Here is a 17,388-nt window from a genome sequence, read left to right as displayed (position 1 = left end):
GACGAGCGGGGGCTACTCTTTGTTGTGGTGCGTGGGCTTCTCATCATGGTGGCTTCTCTTGTTGCAGAGCACAGGATCTAGGCACGCGGGCTTCAGTAATTGTGGTATGTGGGCTAAGTAGTTGTGGCTCATGGGCTCTGGAGCACAGGCTCAGTAGTTGTGGCGCACGGGCTTAGTTGCTCTGCGGCATGTGGGATCTTCCCAGACCAGGGATAGAACCTGTGTCCACTACGTTGGCAGACGGATTCTTAACCACTGCACCACCAGGGAAGCCCCAAAAAAGACATCTTTTGCTTTAAATGCAAACTCAGTCTATATAGTCTGCTAACAAAGAAACTCATATTGCATTCTCTCCATTAACAGAAAAATATAAATATTTATTCCAGATATGTTTAATAACTTCACTTTATTCTTTAGATGGGACATTGGAAGGTCAGAAAGAAAATTTAGAAACTGTATTAAAAGAGGCAAATAGGGCTCCCCTGGTGGCGCAGTGGTTGAGAGTCCGCCTGCCGATGCAGGCAACACGGGTTCGTGCCCTGGTCTGGGAAGATCCCACATGCCGCGGAGCAGCTGGGCCCGTGAGCCATGGCCACTGAGCCTGCGCGTCCAGAGCCTGTGCTCTGCAACGGGAGAGGCCACAACAGTGAGAGGCCCGCATACTGCAAAAAAAAAAAAAAAAGAGGCAAATAAGTTGATCCTAAAATAGTATGCAAACAGCTCATGAATGCCACCCCTCAGAAGCCCACCAGAGACATCTTATGACCCTCTTGGCCCAGTGGGTACCATACCTTGGTAGAGCAGGTTAGCTGGGGGTTTACTGGTGCCAGCCCCTTTGGAGGACGTTTCTGCTTCATAGCCTGCTGGTAAGTTGTTCAAAATGGCACTAGAGTGTCTGGTGGAGCCCAGCCACATGTACACGTCAATTTTCGCTTGTATCGACCAACCAGCCGGCTGTTTTCTAGGAAGCTGGGGAAAGGTTACAAGGAAGACCACCTCATTAGAAGGAGCCATTGTGGGCCTCACTCTCTGAGAAAAGAGGTCCTTCCCTGGGGCTCCTATTAAAATGAGACCAACGACCCCCGTTGCCACGATGCACAGTTTTAGAGGAGGATCCAGGTTTAATGGGGCCTGAAGCTCAAGCAGGCCCTGTGTGATCATTTAAACCTAACAGGTAGGTATGGTTATTACCCCTGTTTTATAGATGAGAAAACTCAGGCTCAGAGAGGCTAAATAAGTTCCTAAGATCACTCAGCTTTTAAGTGACGGAGCCAGGACTCGAACCAGGGGAGATGATACCAGATCTGGGCTCTGGACTCTGAGCGCCCACAGCCTGCTTCTCCCCACACTGAGTTGAAATTCCCCTTCCCAGAACTTCCAATTGCCTTGAGTTCCAACCACAGCCTCTGCCTCTTTGCTTTGCTCAGAAGAACTGGAATTCTTCCATAGGTCAGGCCCCCGTGGGCTTGAAGGCATCTACCTGCCCTACCACGTTGTTTCTTCCTGCTAGACACCTCTCATCCCTTCACCCCTCCCTCATGCAGTGTGGTTTCAAATTCCCTTGCTACCCTGCTTTCCCTCCTTTGAATGTACTTGGATTTGTATTTATATTTATGTTTGTTTGAATTTGTGTTTATGTGTGTAGTAGTGTGTGTGTGGTGTGTGGGTGCGTGCATTCTCAACATGTGAAGGACACAACTCAATGCAGAGCAGCTCCTTTATTTCTCCGTCACCGGGATTAGGGGACTCCTCACCCCCATCTAAGGAACCTCAGGCCCCAGACTCGGCTGGGTGCAGGATTTCTGGCAAGGCTTTCACCCTGAAAGTGGCCACCTCTCCAGATTTTGTTGACTCTTCTAAGTGCCTCTTCTTAGTGTTTCCTAGGATTTCCCATCAATGCACAATTCCCCTTTCTTCTGCACCACTTCTTTTCCATGGATAATCACAAAATCCCACTAGGAGAGGCTACCACTTGCTCTAACAATTTCCCAGGTACCCGTGGAAAGCCCCAGAACCCCAAATTGTGCCTGGTTGTTTGCCTGCCTTCCTGTCTTGCTCTGTGTGGTCCCTGAGAGGATTGTGAGCAACTCAGTTCAGCAACTACTACCAAGTGCCACCAGACCTTGCTGAGGGAGTGGGGCCAGAAGGGCATCACAATGACTGTGACACAGTCCTGGGCTTCCCCTCCAAGAGCTCACATCTAGACAGGGAGGTCGACTTGCATTCACTTACTCAGATGCAAAGTCAAGTGTAAGAGAGAAGATGCCATAGGACCAGAGGAGAAGAAGCAGGTATATCCATCCTTTCTTGAATACTCACATGTTCCAGTAGGCTTTAATAAGTACTTTGGAGTTGGACTCGTAGAGAAGGCATCCCAGGAAGAGGGAAGGGCCTGAACAGAGATACAGGGGCAGGAGCTAACTGTGGTGATTAGGGCTGACGTCTAGTGAGTGCTTACTTGGTGCCAGGGACAGATTTGCTAAGAGCTTTCAGCAAAGAAAGAGCTGGAACAGAGAATGACACAGATGAGGCTGCAGAATCCTGCTGAGTATACGGAGGAGTTTAGATTTTATTCTTTAGGGAATGGGATGCCATTATTTATTCAGCTTTAAAAAAACAACTAAGGGGGCTTCCCTGCTGGCTCAGTGGTTAAGAATCCGCCTGCCAATGCAGGGGACACGGGTTCGAGCCCTGGTCCGGGAAGATCCCACATGCTGCAGAGCTACTAAGCCCATGAGCCACAACTACTGAGCCCACGTGCCACAACTACTGAAGCCCGCACGCCTAGGGCCTGTGCTCCACAACAAGAGAAGCCACCGCAATGATAAGCCCGCCCACCTCAATGAAGAGTAGCCCCAGCTCGCCACAACTAGGAAAGCCTGTGCGCAGCAACGAAGACCCAATGCAGCCAAAAAAAAAAAAAAAAAAAAAAGTGATACTTCCAAAAAATTTAAAAAAAAGAAACAACTAAGGTCATTTTGCTGTTAGTAAAGACAACCAGTCTGCAACTCATAATTTAAAAAATTATAATAAGACAAATAACCCTCAATTCATCACTTCTACAATAATAATAGCTAAAATGCATTGTGCACTTGTTCAATCAAACAAATAGCTATTGAGAGCCTAAGGTTATTTTGTTGTAATAAAAGCAATCCCTCTGCCATCTGTATACAGCCCTAGGACATCAATTCACAAAGGCAGGATTTTTCACTGTCATATCTCAGTGATGTCCCCAGGGCCTAAAAGAGTACTTGGCACTCAGGAAGCACTCGGAAAATATTTGTTGAATTATTTATTTCTTTTTCTAATAATAATATTTTACATGTGCTGAGCACTTACATTGTCCCAGGCCCTGGTCTAATGTTCCTCCCTACACACAGAACGCCCTATTACTTGCATACTATTAACAAGCAATAAGTTATCATTCATCTTCATGACGACTGTAAAATAAATTCTTCCATTATGTGTATTTTAAAGATGAAGAAGTGGAGGCTCAGAGAGGTTAAGACAATTGTCCAATGTCACAGAGCGAGGCAGGGATAGAGTCAAGACTCAACCCGGCTGTACCTGGCTCCAGAGCCCATCCTCTTGGCCCAGGCTCCTCATACACTGGTACGTGTACCCGTGCATGTGAATTGCTGGGGCATCTGGTTAAAATATAAATTCTGACTCAGTAGGTGTGGGGTAGGATTTGAGATTTCTCCCTGTTGATGTTTATCCTGCTGGTCTATGGACCACAGTTTTAAGTGTTTGAGTAGCAAGACTCTTAACTATGCTGTGGTGCCCCCAAGCAGGTCTGATATCCTTTGCTTCTTAAAGTAAAACAAAAACACAAAACATCCTTCATCTCTACTGCTATGAAAACAACCTGTGTATGGGAATTCATGGCTAGAAACCAAAACTCAGCTAACATCTTGTGAAAATGTTATACAAGGACCATGGCTGCGTGCCTAAAGTTTGCCGTTTATACATCTTTTTAAAAATACACACCTTGAACTTGTTTGCAAGACAATGCAGTCTCTCATTTAGGAATCCAAGTTGGAACTCACACACCATCACTGAGCACCTTCCTAGGTGCTTGCAGAAGCAACAGCCCACGTTTCACTTCACGTGCATTTCCAGCCTCAGCTGTCTTCCCTGCCTTCCCCTCCCCCACTCTCCTTTCTCACATGTGCTCCTGAAGCCTGACCAACCAGAGCAACTTCTCTCCTTTTAAGAATTGCATGGCAAGGCAGGGAGGGAAAGAGAAAAAACAAAAAGAAAAATAATTAAAGAATGCAAAATTGCGTCAAAAAACTATGATCACCAATGTGTAAAAATTGCACGAGACAGAATGCTAAAGTCTTAGCCTCTCCTGTAACCCACCCACCTCCCCTCCTGGGTCCTGGTGAAATGCCAGCTGTCTTACAAAACAAGGGAAATCTTGGCCAGTCAGAAAAAGGAGAGAAAGATGGTCCCACAAACTGTGTTGAAGTTGGTCCATCAATATTAGTGTGAGAAAGGTGTGTTTGCCTTGTAGTGACTTCACTTTGAGGCAGAACCTGGAAGGGTGTCTGCAGCTTCCACTTTCTGCTGCATCCTAGGGAAAGCTGGATGGAAACCTGGAGGCCTGGGAGGAAGAGTCTGGATGCAGGGCTGTGGAGCAGAAGCCAGGATAGAGGTGGAAACGAGACTGAGGAGTGGCGGACTCGGCGCTAAGAGGTGACTCGAGAGAAAAGAAGATTGGGCCGCTGCGTCCATCTCCTCCCACAGGAAGAGTTTCCTTCTGGAATGAATGTCCTCCCCTGAGACTGAAGGGGGAGAACTCTGCTTTCCTGGACGGTGGGTTAGGCTGAGCTCAGCAAATTCTGTGGCAGCATTTTTAGTGACATTATGAATATATTTAGATTAGAGAGAAAGAAAGATCATGGAACAGGGACCATGAAAACCTGATTGCCGTTCCAGATTGACTATTACCTAGCCGTGTGACTTCATGTGAGGCAGTTTTGTTTCCTTTAGATTAATATTCCCTCAACCTGGGCCCCCTAGGCATAGCAGTTTCCTATAATTTGTAAATAGCTATTCTGGATGAATAAGGTTGACAAGGATGTGTTGTAAAAGATGATTCCTGACTGCAGGACGTTGACTTTTCTACTGGTTGACGGGCACTGTGAAACTCCAAGAGGGGGATACAACCGCAACCTCTAAATGTGTTTGAACACGGGATGTTTATGGCACCGCTCCAAGGACAGCTGTTCCGTGGAACAAACTTTGAGGCGACTCTGGAAAAAATCTAGAGATCTGAGAGATTTACGTTCTATGCTTTGTCTCACTGCACTTTCTAATTCCCAGTTAAGAAACCGGAGTGAGCAGCAGGTGGGTGAATCCTTTGTCTCCCTGGAGCAGCTCTTGCTTTTTTCAGATTTACCAATTCACTGAAGAGACACAGGGCCTAAAGGGAGGTGGTGGGAGGGAGTTAAAAGCAGGGGTAACAATCAAAACAGGAATGAAAATAGTTTTCATCTTATCGAGATGTTTCATCACGTCAGGACAATCGAACAACCTGTTCAACATTTACAAAGCTATCACCCAAAGCAATCCCAACGACAAAAGGAAAATCCAGAAAAAGAAGTAAGCCAAGGCCACAGGGCAAAGGTCCTGAATTCCCAGTTAGGTCTATTGTCTGGTGTTAGTTGACAGTTGTTCTCTTGTTCTAATTTTAAATAATTCTGGGATACATCAAAATATTTAGGAAGGAATTACTTTACGCTGGTTTTCTCTTATTTTTAGCACAGGGCTTTCTGAAATGATCTGCTATTTTTAAGACAGGTGTTTCTTTCAACCCCAGAATTCCTTGGAATGAGAAAGCTGAAGAAATATTTGTGGTGAATAACTGGGGTGAATTTTTCTTTTTCAGTTACGGTTTTACAGAGGTGGGTTTAAAACTCCTTCTGTACACATGACAGAAAATATTGGGTGGGCCAAAAAGTTCGTTGGGTTTTTCCATAACATCTAACATACAGAACCACAAACACTTCCCTGGATGTGAAGGGGACACACAATTCCAGAAATGTCCCCTAGATGTTGGACTTCCATTTGTTTGAATGCCAACATTTATTGCGTGATGACCCCGGGGGATGCACACTCTGTGTTCTTTTACGTGCAGTTATCCACTTAATCCTCAACATCATCCCCATTTGAAGGATGAAGAACAGGAGACACAGAGATGTTAAGTAACATTTCCCAAATCATACAGCTCCTAAATATTAGCCCTGGAATTCACTAAGAGGTAAAATTGTATTCCCCTCAAATGCATATGTTGAAGTCCCAACCTCTAGTACCTTAGAATATGAACTTATTTGGAAATAGGGTCATTACAGACAGAGTTAACATGAGCTCAGTCTTGAGTAAGATTCTTATACAAAGGACATCATAGGAAAAGAGACATGCACACAGGGAGAACATGATATAAAGATTGGAGTTATGGGCCTCCCTGGTGGCGCAGTGGTTGGGAGTCCGCCTGCCGATGCAGGGGATACGGGTTCGTGCCCTGGTCTGGGAGGATCCCATATGCCGCGGAGCGGCTGGGCCCGTGAGCCATGGCCGCTGGGCCTGCGCATCCGGAGCCTGTGCTCCGCAACGGGGGAGGCCACAACAGTGAGAGGCCCACATACCGCAAAAAGAAAAAAAAAAAAAAAAAAAGATTGGAGTTATGCTCCCACAAGCCAAGGAGCTACCAGAAACTAGAAGCGTTGCTTCCCTAGCACCTGCAGAGGGAGCACAGCCCTGCCAATCTCTTTGTGTCAGCTTTCCAGCCTTCATAACTGGGAGATAATAAACTTCTGTGGTTTAAGCCACACGGTAGCACTTTGTTACAACAGCCCTAGTAAACTACTACAGATTCCAACCCAGATTCACCTTATTTCAAAGCTCAAGTATTAAACCAGTACCCTGTAATGCCTCTTCTGTCTGCCTCCCATAACAATCACATCAACAGTAGACTCTAGCCAATGGATGCGCTTTGAGGCTATCTAATCTAGCTGCCCACTGCCATATTCATATCAAGGGGACAAAGAACACATTGTGGACCTCTATTTAGGGAACTATTTCCCTGTCATGGCTCTTGTGGGGCCCAGTTCTAGCCTCTGGAAACACACACGTGCACGCACACACACACACAATCATGCCACCATCCACGTGGAAGCCCTGCGAACACAAAATCTCTATCATGCTCTCAAATCTCTCTTCTAGGTAAACATTGTCATATCCTCCCCTGTTCTTCACATGGCATGGCTTTGAGCCTTCTCATCCTCCTTCTAAGGCAGTGGAAGAATAATTATGTTATAGCAAATAATCAGAGCTCAGATTGGCAGGACATCCCACTGTGAGTTGGGAAATTTCATCAGTCAGATCACACACTCTTGTTGCCAGCCATTGGTGAGTGTTAAGCTTTTGGACCAGTCTTTCTCCATGTTTGCTCAAATTCACTCCTGGGATAGAAATGTCTTTGTAGTAGAGGTAAAATACCCAGGGTCTCCAGGAAAGGCTCAAATCTTGATTTAAAGACAGTAGGATCTATCCAGAGATTGTGCCTATGACCCTGTGTTCATGAGTGGTGCAGGGACCCAAGATGAAAAGACTATCATATTTTTACAGTGTAAAGCCGCTAGGAATCCTAAACTAGCAGTTCTGTGGAATAACAACCTCTCCTCTTGTTTTCTTTGGTCTAATCTTCCAAATGACCTTTTCTTTTTTCTTGTTTCTTAAACTTCAATTTTCTTTGAAGTCTATTTTTAAAATATAGATGAACTCGTGTAAAATGATGCCATAGATAAATTACTCAAGAGAAAAGTAGAGAGGAAACTAATAGAAAAATGTTCATTCTTCTTAGTAATCAAAGAAGTAAAAATTAAAATAATCTTAAGATACCTGCACTAGATTTTTAAAAAAGCACCTTATATGTCTCTGGTGACATAGTTATTGGAAAATTGGAAAATATTCAGCCCCAGGATGGTCTCCTAAAACACAGCTTGAATCAAGAGGGGGCAAGATGTTCTAGTTGTCCTCAGACTTTTGAAAGTCTTAGGGTCAAGTCAGAGATCTGGGCACACACTAGGAATGCCGTGCAACCCAGGAAAAACAGAGATTCCCATCTTTGAGTCAAAAATAGTACAGACTTACTTTGAGGAAGTGAGTTTTGATCTTCCCGCAGTGTTGACCCATCTGCTTCCTGATGGGGGAATAGAGCAAGTCCTTGGCGGCGATGCGGGCATATGCCACCCTCTTGTTGTTGCTCAGCATCCAGATGAAGATGTCAGGGATGGTGTGCTGTGGCTGTGGAGGCAGAGGGGATGGATTTGATAGGTGGGTGTTTACACGGCACTTCCAGGGTTCTCCTATCCTGCAACAGCACCCCTTCTGCACAACAAGTTCTGTGACTTAAACTTTCTGGGTACTGAAACACCTGTGCAGCCAAGCAAGTTAAGCGTGGCTTCTTTGAGAAAGTCTTAGGTCACGGAAGCCCCATACTCCAAACTGCTTATCGTGCTTTGACAATATGCAAGTCGGACCCGTGACTTGGCATCTTGGGTGGCCTATTTTTCTCTGTCTGCAGAACAAACGTTTGCTCCACCTTCCCATGGATTTTTTCTTTGCAATCTTGTAATCATGATTTAGCTTCCAGCATTAGACCTCCTAAGAGCCAGGTAACATTTCCAGAACATTCAAATGAAACACCAAAAACAAAAATCCATGAATGTCTTTGGATGTCTTTCCATCTGCTCTTTAGGAAGGAAAAACAATTTTATAAGGGATTTTATACCTAAAATATAATTGCTAAGTATTTTCGCTCCATTATAGGTGTTTATTCAGGAGAAACTGCACTAAATTGCACAGAAAATTAGACTTTAAAGTTGAGCTAATCAAGATAAGAATTGCAGAATTCCCTGCCAAGAGGCCCATTATGTTGTGAGTGTTTGAAATGCACATTGCTGAGCCAGTATAGCTTCCAAAACAAAAGGGAGGCATATTGTCATAAACTAGGCTTTGACATTCTTGGACTGGAAGCAGATACTTTTTCTAACCCCGTAATCCTCTAGTGTAATTGGTACCCTAAGAAGGCATCCCTTCTCTCTTGACATGGAAACAGAGACATCCCTGTGGAGGTTTTCTGGCCACACGGTCAGTCAGTCACAGACCTGGTTTGAACCTTCTGGGTGCTTATTAAAATTCCTGCATTCCAAAGTGACTATCTCACGGCTTGTTATGCCTCCAGGGAATGATGAATTTGCAACAGGAAAAAAAACTTTCAGGAACAACAGAAGCAGTAAATCTGTACCTCTCCCTGAAAACTTCCATCACAAAACCTAGTATTTAACAGAAGCAAATACGAGGACTTTTTTTAGATCATTCTAGTAGTCACCAGAAGATATTGCTTACAGTTAACTTTAAAATGAGAAGCTGTTTGAACTTTTACTGGACATGAGTTTCAATTTCCTTGCAGTTAAAAACCTATCAAAGATCCCATGTTTATTTTGACTTTTCTTGAGCCTATTAAGGAGTGTGCTTTATTATTATTATTATTACTACTATTATTATTATTATTTAGAAATGTGCTTTTTATTTTGGCTGAATACTCAGGCTTCGTGAAAAAATCGATAAAGCCGTACATGTTTGGCTTAATTTAAAACCCCCTCCTTCACCCTTCAAACGAATGGTACCTGCTCAGCTCAGCAGGGCTTGAGAGAAAACACTGCTCATCTTTCATTCTTATCAAACATTCAAGCCCCACTGGGAAGATATTCAGTCTAATCTTTCAAATGACCTTTGCCTTTATAGTTGATTACCTCATCCACAAGAAAGCGGATTTTTTCCACAAAGTTTTGGGCTGCCTGGATCATTTCATCAAGAGAGAACTTTTTCTTCTGCTGCTGAGTGAGCCCCTTGGCCTCCTTGGCTATGGCCTCCTAAAACAAAACAAGAGTTGGTGTAGATCTTTCTAGAAATCTGGTTAGTGAGCACAGTCCTGTTGCTAGAGATTCCTGAAAGTGCTTGTAAGTTCCATGCAAGCGAGTGGGTCCTGCCCACTGGCTGCTTCATCTTGGAGTGCTCCATTCACTGGGCCTCAGACACACTGGTCCTCAGGAGGTCCTAAAACACGCCCAGCTCCCTCCTCAAGACTGGGATACTTAAGGTTCCTCTTGACCACATGTTCTCCCTAGACTCTGCATGGCTGGTTTCTCCTCAGGCCTCCACTGCCATGATACCACTGTCATACATTCTCCCACATTTTCCCAATCACCATGGCCTATTAAAATGCCCTTCATAAAAAAAAAAAAAAAAAAAAAAAAACTTCATAATCATAACCTGTAATCGTTTTTATTTTTTGTTATCTATCTTCTGTCTTCCCCACTCAAATGTTAACTTTGCAAGGACAGGGGCCCCCTCGGTCTTATTCTTACCTTGAACACTGAGAGTCTGGCGGAGTTCCTGGCACATAGCAGGTGTTAAATAAATGTTTGTGAAATGAATAGACCAGTCAATAAATTCCTCAAGAACAAGCACCAAATACTGACAGCCTTGTGTTTCCAGCACCCAGCACAGGGCCTGGCACCGAGGAGGCCCTCTGATTAGAGGACCTGAATACCTGCTATGGACAAGGCACTATCCTAGGAACCAAGGCCTGGGACAAGAGGAGGACTCAAGCTTCCTTTACTTGAGACTTTGACAGTTGGTGAGGTGAAAGCAATATATGCAAATAACTAAAATGTGTAATGCATCATGGGACCAAAGGGGCCAAAGCCAGGTTTTATGGATAACATGATATTTGTGCTGAGCAAAAAATGCATTGAATTCATCAGATGATAAGAAGAAAAAGTACAGTCCAGTTGGAAGGAACAATTACATATGAAGGCACGTAATCAGTGAGGGTTCAGAATCATCGGCACATAGATACATGGAAAGGGAGCAACGAGAGACAAGGCTGGGAGACTAGGCTGGGACAAGACAGTGAACAGCCCTGTATATCATACACAAAGGAATTTGGCCTTTATCTTATGAACAATTGGGAGACTCCAGTTTTTTGCTTTTGTTTTTAATAAATTTATTTATTTATGGCTGTGTTGGGTCTTTGTTGCTGCTCACAGGCTTTCACTAGTTGCGGCAAGCAGGGTCTACTCTTTGTTGCGGTGCGTGGGCTTCTCACTGCAGAGCACGGGCTCTAGGTGCGTGAGCTTCAGTAGTTGTGGCACGTAGGCTCAGTAGTTGTGGCTTGCGGGCTCTAGAGCACAGGCCCAGTAGTTGTGGCGCATGGGCTTAGTTGCTCCGTGGCATGTGGGATCTTCCCTGACCAGGGCTCAAACCCGTGTCTCCTGCATTGGCAGGCGGATTCTTAACCACTGTGCCGCCAGGGAAGCCCTCCAGTGATTTTTTTAATCAAGAGAGACCTAAGCAGATTTGTGTTTTGGAGACCATTCTGGCTGTGGTATGGAAGGTGGACTGGAGGAAGATGACTGTGATAGCCCTGGCCAGAGACGCTAAAGCACTCGGGTTAGGCAGTGGTCTTGGGAATGAAGAATGGAGTGAGTGCTAGAGTCTTTAAGGGCCGGGGTCTCAACCTGGCCTGGGGTCAAAATGACCGTTTAGTGTGAGGTACAGCAGGGGTCCCCAACCCCCAGGCTGTGGACCGGTAGCGGTCCGTGGCCTGTTAGGAAGCAAGCCGCACAGCAGGAGGTGGACGGCGGGTGAACGAGTGAAGCTGCATCTGCCGCTCCCCATCGCTCCCCGTCACTCCCCATCGCTCCCCGTCGCTCCCCATCTCTCCCCACCGCTCCCCATCGCTCACTGTCGCTCCCCATCGCTCCCCACCACTCCCCACCGCTCCCCGTCGCTCCCCACCGCTCCCCAATGCTCCCCATCGCTCCCCACCGCTCCCCACCGCTCCCCATCGCTCCCCATCCCTCCCCACCGCTCCCCGTCGCTCCCATCACCGCCTGAACCATTCCCACTGCCCCCCTCTCCTGCCCCCGTCCGTGGAAAAATCGTCTCCACGAAAGTGGTCCCTGGAGCCAAAAAGGTTGGCGACCGCTGAGCTACAGGATTCAAAGTTGATTCTTAAGCTTCTGACTGGAGCAACAAGTGAGGCTGGTGGTACCAATACAGGACAGGGAACGAGCTTTGGTGGGCAGATGATGGGCTGAGTGGGATACATTGAGTCAGAGGTGCCATGAGGCAAGCAGTGGACGTGTCCACCCAAAGGCTGGAAATGTGGAGAGAAAGCTGGGCCACTGCAAAGCACTGAAGTCTTGGGCTTGTTCAGGACAAGGACTGTCGGACACAGGAAACGAGAGAGCTGTGCGGGCTGTCTGTGGAGGACGGGCACCGCAGAGACAGTCAGAGGTGCTGAGGAAGACGTGCAGTAGGAAGCAGGTCTTACGTAGGGTGGGAATCTGGCCTCCTTGGCGTAGAGGACACAAAACTTCATTTATTGTTCTGGAAAGCCGGATGAGTCAAGTGTTCAGAGACTCGGGCTTTAGTCTCTGGAGTATGATTAACCAGCTGTGACCCTTAAATAAAATCATTTAACCTCTGTGGGCCTCATTCACATCTTTAAAATGTCGCTGGCCAAACACTGAGTAATTTTATTTTGCAGAATTATCATGGCCTCATACAAGACGTTCCTTGGTGCCATTGATGGAACTGAAGTTTCAAGGAGAGATAATCAGGGTCTGACTCGGTCTGGCGTTTCTCAGTCGTCACTCATTCAATAGGGACCGAACATCTCTAAGGCACTCAGCACTGTGCAGGATCTCCAGGGCACAGAGAGGTACCAGCCACTGCCGTGCCCTCAGGTAGTGCTCACAGCTTTTCACACAATTCATAATGGGAGGACACCAAGGAGAGGTAGTTATTTCTTTTCGTCTCTCAGCTTAGGAGGCAGAAGGTTAAGTGAAAGAGTCCACAGCCTTTGACAAAATACAAGCGTCAAGAAAATGAACAAGTCCTACATCAGAATAGAATGTAGAGCTGGTGGGCTTCTAGCTCATTCTTGTAAACCTTCAGTAAATGCTAGTTCCTCTCCAACTCACTCATCTATTTATTCCCTTCTCATTCTTCTATATCACACAACTGTATAACTTTTAGAACTTTATCCTCATGTGCTCTATGACCTATGCTTCATCCATGAGGTTTATTTTTAAAGCACACGTTTTAGTTCTTTGCAAAAGTATAAATAGATTTTCACATACCAGCTCCTGCCAACAGAGCGTAAGTCGTTTCTTATCTAAATTGGTTTGGTTCAACATCTTGGGTTTCTTTTCCACTTCAGAGATAAAGGCACTATAAGAGAATAACAATTTTGAAATCTACTTAGTGAAAATTCATTTATATAATTCCAGAGATTTGCAAGTATACTTTCTGCAATACAATGGGAAAGTTGATGTAGCCACAGAACCAAGATTTTTCATTTTGGATGAAGCAGTAAGGCACTAACTTTTCTATGAGACAAAATGAGAATGGGAAATAGTGCCAGGCCTCACATTAGTTTTGGGGATGTTTGTTTTTCTACTTTCTTTCAGTATATACCTATTGTGATTCCTATCCAAGTTCATAACAGCAAACACAATATAATGCAGTTTTCCTTTATCTTACAAATTTAACACACACCAAAATGTTCCTGAAAATTGTATGTAGAGCAAATATTTTAGACTCAAAACTGGGCTATGTCTTCACATTTTTAAAACCATACAAAGGACTGAATAGTAACGTTTTGAGGGATGAAGTTAAAAATGTGTTCAATAGGAAAATGGTAATGGGTATGAATGCAATTGAAGAAGAAACAGAAATGACTTTAAATTTGGGGAAATAAGATATTCCCTCATCAGCAATAACTTAAATTAAAATCGATACCATTTTCACTTACTAAAAACCAGGTAATATTCAAGGTTGATAATATTCAAAGGGAAATAGTCACTCTCCTCTATTATGATAGGAGAGTGTTAATTATTATAATGTTTAAGAGGTTATTTGACAGCATCTATCAAAATTTAAATGTCCATATAATTTGATCCAAAAATTATACTAGAATTCTATCCTTCAAAAATAACTGAAAATTCTTGCAAAAATATGTTTACATATTAATGTTTATTGTAGCATTGTTTATAGTAGCAAAATAAATCAGAACAACTTAAAAATAAGGGACTAGTTAAATACTACATGATACATATCACGTGATTGAACATTGGGGATGACTATTAGGTACTACTGTAGAAAGATACCAGTGATACATTGCTGAGTGAAAAAGCAATCTGCTGAACAAAGTGTGTGATGTTTATGAAGAAATATAGAGTATTTTTATGAATGTGTGTGTTTGCAAATGCACAGAAAAAAAGGAAGACAAATCAAACTCTTCTCTCTGAGTGGGATTGGAGAGAGAGTTGAAACACTTTTCCTTTATACATCCTGCATTTTGTCATTGTTGAAGATGAGCACGTAGTATTTCTGTGATGAAAAGAATCAATTACAAAAGAACAAAAGGGGGATCTAAGATGCCATACCTCCCAGGGAGGGGTCCCACCCCAGAGCTCTGCCTGCTGGTAATTGGAAACTTCAATCAGAAATTCTCTTTGGACATACTAGTCATTGCATTTTCTCTTCACTTTTAAAAAGAATAAAAAGGAGTCTATTTTGACGAGGGAGTCTTGGTACCACCTGTCTACCTTTCTTTCCTAGAGGCAGAAGGAATCCATTCCACTCCCAGGATGGATCAGCTCTAGGAAACATTATGGATGCTTCTAATCTCTCTCCCTTCCTCACAGGGGGAGAAGTAACTTATTTCCCCATCGGAATGGGGATAGATGACTTTGGCACATGATTCTGTTCACTCCTCATCTTTCAGACCCGGCCCACTGCCAGCCGTGGGCAGCCTCCTCACCTATACACAGCAGGTGGTCTGTCCCTTCCTGGGGGAAGCCCCAGAGTCCAGCTGCTCAACCTCAAACAGGTGGGGGGACCACAAAGTCTCCTTGACCTCAGGTACAAACTTTTTTCTCAAATCCAGGTTTACCAAATATAAAATGAACGTTTGATCTCTGTCTGACCCTCATGAATATTTTTTTCAGTTGGCTTTAAACTTGAAGAGAAAAGGGAATAATTATCACTTCCAAGTAACCCTCTAATAGAGAAAAGTTATTGAGCTATTAATTTGCCCACTATTTCTAAAAATATGACCAGGAAGCTTTTAAAGATGCTTCAAGGGATTTGCAGGTGACACTTAGCTCACAGCAGGAGTAGCACTGATATATATCGCTTCTATATGAAAACCAGAAAAGAAATAAAGAGAGAAAAAACTACATATTTATTTCTTTGCTTTCTTTTTTTTAAGTAAAAAAGGTTGGGTAGTTGAGAGATTAGGAAAGACAAAACTTACAAAGCTGAACACGAGAATCTATTAATTTTTTTCTTTCCATCACATGAATAGGCACTCCTTTTCCATTGATTCTATTATAACAAATTCTCATTATTGCTCAAGTCTTGACCTAATTCATCAGGTTGTTTCCTTATGGGGAAGGCAGCCTCTAAGATGGCCCCAATGATCCCCACCTCCTGCTCTTCTTGCCATTGTGCAATTCATCCCCTTTGAATGTGCACTGGTCCTAGTGACTTGCTTCTAACAGAAGACATCAAGACTGATGGGATGTCACATCCAAGATTAGGTTATAAAAGACCGTGACGTCCATCTTATTGGCATGTTCTCCCTGACTCTTCTTTCTTGCTCACTCTGATGCAGTCAGCTGCCATGTTGTGAGAGGTAGCTTGGAGAGGCTCACGTGGCAAGGAATTGGGAATGACCTCCAAACAACAGCTATCAGGGAACTGAAGTCCTTAATCATCCTCAATCCAACAGTTCATGAAGAACTGAATTCTGCAAATGTCCGTATGAGTGATCTTGGAAGTGAGTCCTTCCCAGTTGAGCCCTGAGGTAACTGTAGCCTTAGCCAATGCCTTGACTGCAGCCTGGGAGAGGTCCTGAGCAAAGGACCCAGCTAGGCCACACCTGCATTCATGACCCAAGAAACTGTGAAATAATAAATATGTGTAAGCCACTAAATTTGAGGGTTATTGTTACTCTGTAATAGATAACTAATACACCCTATTTTTTCATCTTTTATTATATTGTCTACCTCCTGGAATAAGAGTCATTAAGTGGTGCTTATTAATGTGGTATATAAAAAATTCTATTAAATAGCATTTGATATAATTTATCCATCTAATTGCCAAATAGTTGTTGAGTACCTACGAGATGCAAAGAGCCATGCTTGACACTAACACTACCAGCATTTTTCTTGTTTCATAAAATGTCTCTGTAGTCTTTCTTTTCTTCTCTTTTCCTTTTTTTTTTCCCCCTTTTGCTTTATGTTTTAGTTAAGTGTCAGGAAGCAGTAGTGAGCCCACAGTTGCAGCTAAATTACTGAACAAAATTAAGATGGATATAACACTATTCAATGCCCATATGAATGCATGTAAAATCGACCATTTTCTAAGGTAATTAAAAGCTGATTCCATATCTGCTGAGCTACCCAGATGACAGCTGTCTCTGCAGTACCTGCTTTGACTGATGAAGTCAGTGAGCACCATCTTCATTTTCTCTTCCGGGGCTTCCTCTGAAATCTTAGTCAGTTCTTTCACTTCCTCAATACCTTCTTCCTGAAAACAAACCACAGAGGTGGGGGGATGAGAGGTGGGAATGAGACACCATAGTGGAGATACTGATTCTAACACCCACAGAAATAATATTGAGCTAATATTTTGTTTTGAAAATGAAGGAACATATCTCTTGTTTTTTCTTGTATGTCTGAACAGGGAAATGCTACTGCATTCTAACTTCGAACCTTCCTTTCTTAACTGGAATTGGTCCAGATTCAAGTTTTCTCCTGTGTTGCTCAAACTCATTGTTTCTGTCCCAGATTTATTCCTGAACTGAGTTCCATTTATTTAGAATCTACCTTGTGAGGGAAACCTAATGTCATGGAAAATACCTAACAAAGTAGAGTAAATTAGATAGAATTATCAAAAACTTCAAAAGCAATGTTCATGCCAGTTTGTTATATAGGAGTATAACCACACTGAATAATCCCTGAAACTAACAGGCTATCAATTCTTCTGACTATGGGGGGTTTTGTCAGGGGTGGGGTGTTGAGGGAAAAGAAGACAGGTTGTATATGACAATGGCTATATGCTTGTGTACTTAATCATTGTACTTTTCCTTTGGATCCTAAATTCTAGGATTCCATTTCATGGCTTGGAGGAAAATGGCACCCAAGGGGCAATGTACATGTCACCACTGCTTTGCTAGAATTTACAGAAACGACATCCTCCATCACATGCCTAGGGACATATACTTCCCTCTTTCCC

At 43.7% G+C, this 17,388-nt stretch overlaps 1 protein-coding gene across 1 annotated transcript in view; it reads right to left on the bottom strand.

Moving 5' to 3' along the window:
• The window catches only part of FER1L6 (fer-1 like family member 6), a 129,343-nt gene that overhangs the window by 74,854 nt on the left and 37,101 nt on the right, over nt 1-17,388 (bottom strand). The window contains exons 14-18 of the mRNA XM_060116195.1: nt 16,580-16,680; nt 13,224-13,314; nt 9,825-9,944; nt 8,161-8,313; nt 792-969 (exon numbers count right to left, since the gene is read on the bottom strand). Of these exons, the coding sequence (XP_059972178.1) occupies nt 792-969; nt 8,161-8,313; nt 9,825-9,944; nt 13,224-13,314; nt 16,580-16,680 (643 nt within the window). The remainder of the gene's footprint in view (nt 1-791; nt 970-8,160; nt 8,314-9,824; nt 9,945-13,223; nt 13,315-16,579; nt 16,681-17,388) is intronic.

Source organism: Mesoplodon densirostris, chromosome 13 (assembly GCF_025265405.1).
Source record: "Mesoplodon densirostris isolate mMesDen1 chromosome 13, mMesDen1 primary haplotype, whole genome shotgun sequence".
Taxonomy (NCBI): domain Eukaryota; kingdom Metazoa; phylum Chordata; class Mammalia; order Artiodactyla; family Ziphiidae; genus Mesoplodon; species Mesoplodon densirostris.
The sequence above is the reverse complement of the archived record's forward strand: the minus strand, read 5'-3'. Positions and strand labels throughout refer to the sequence as shown.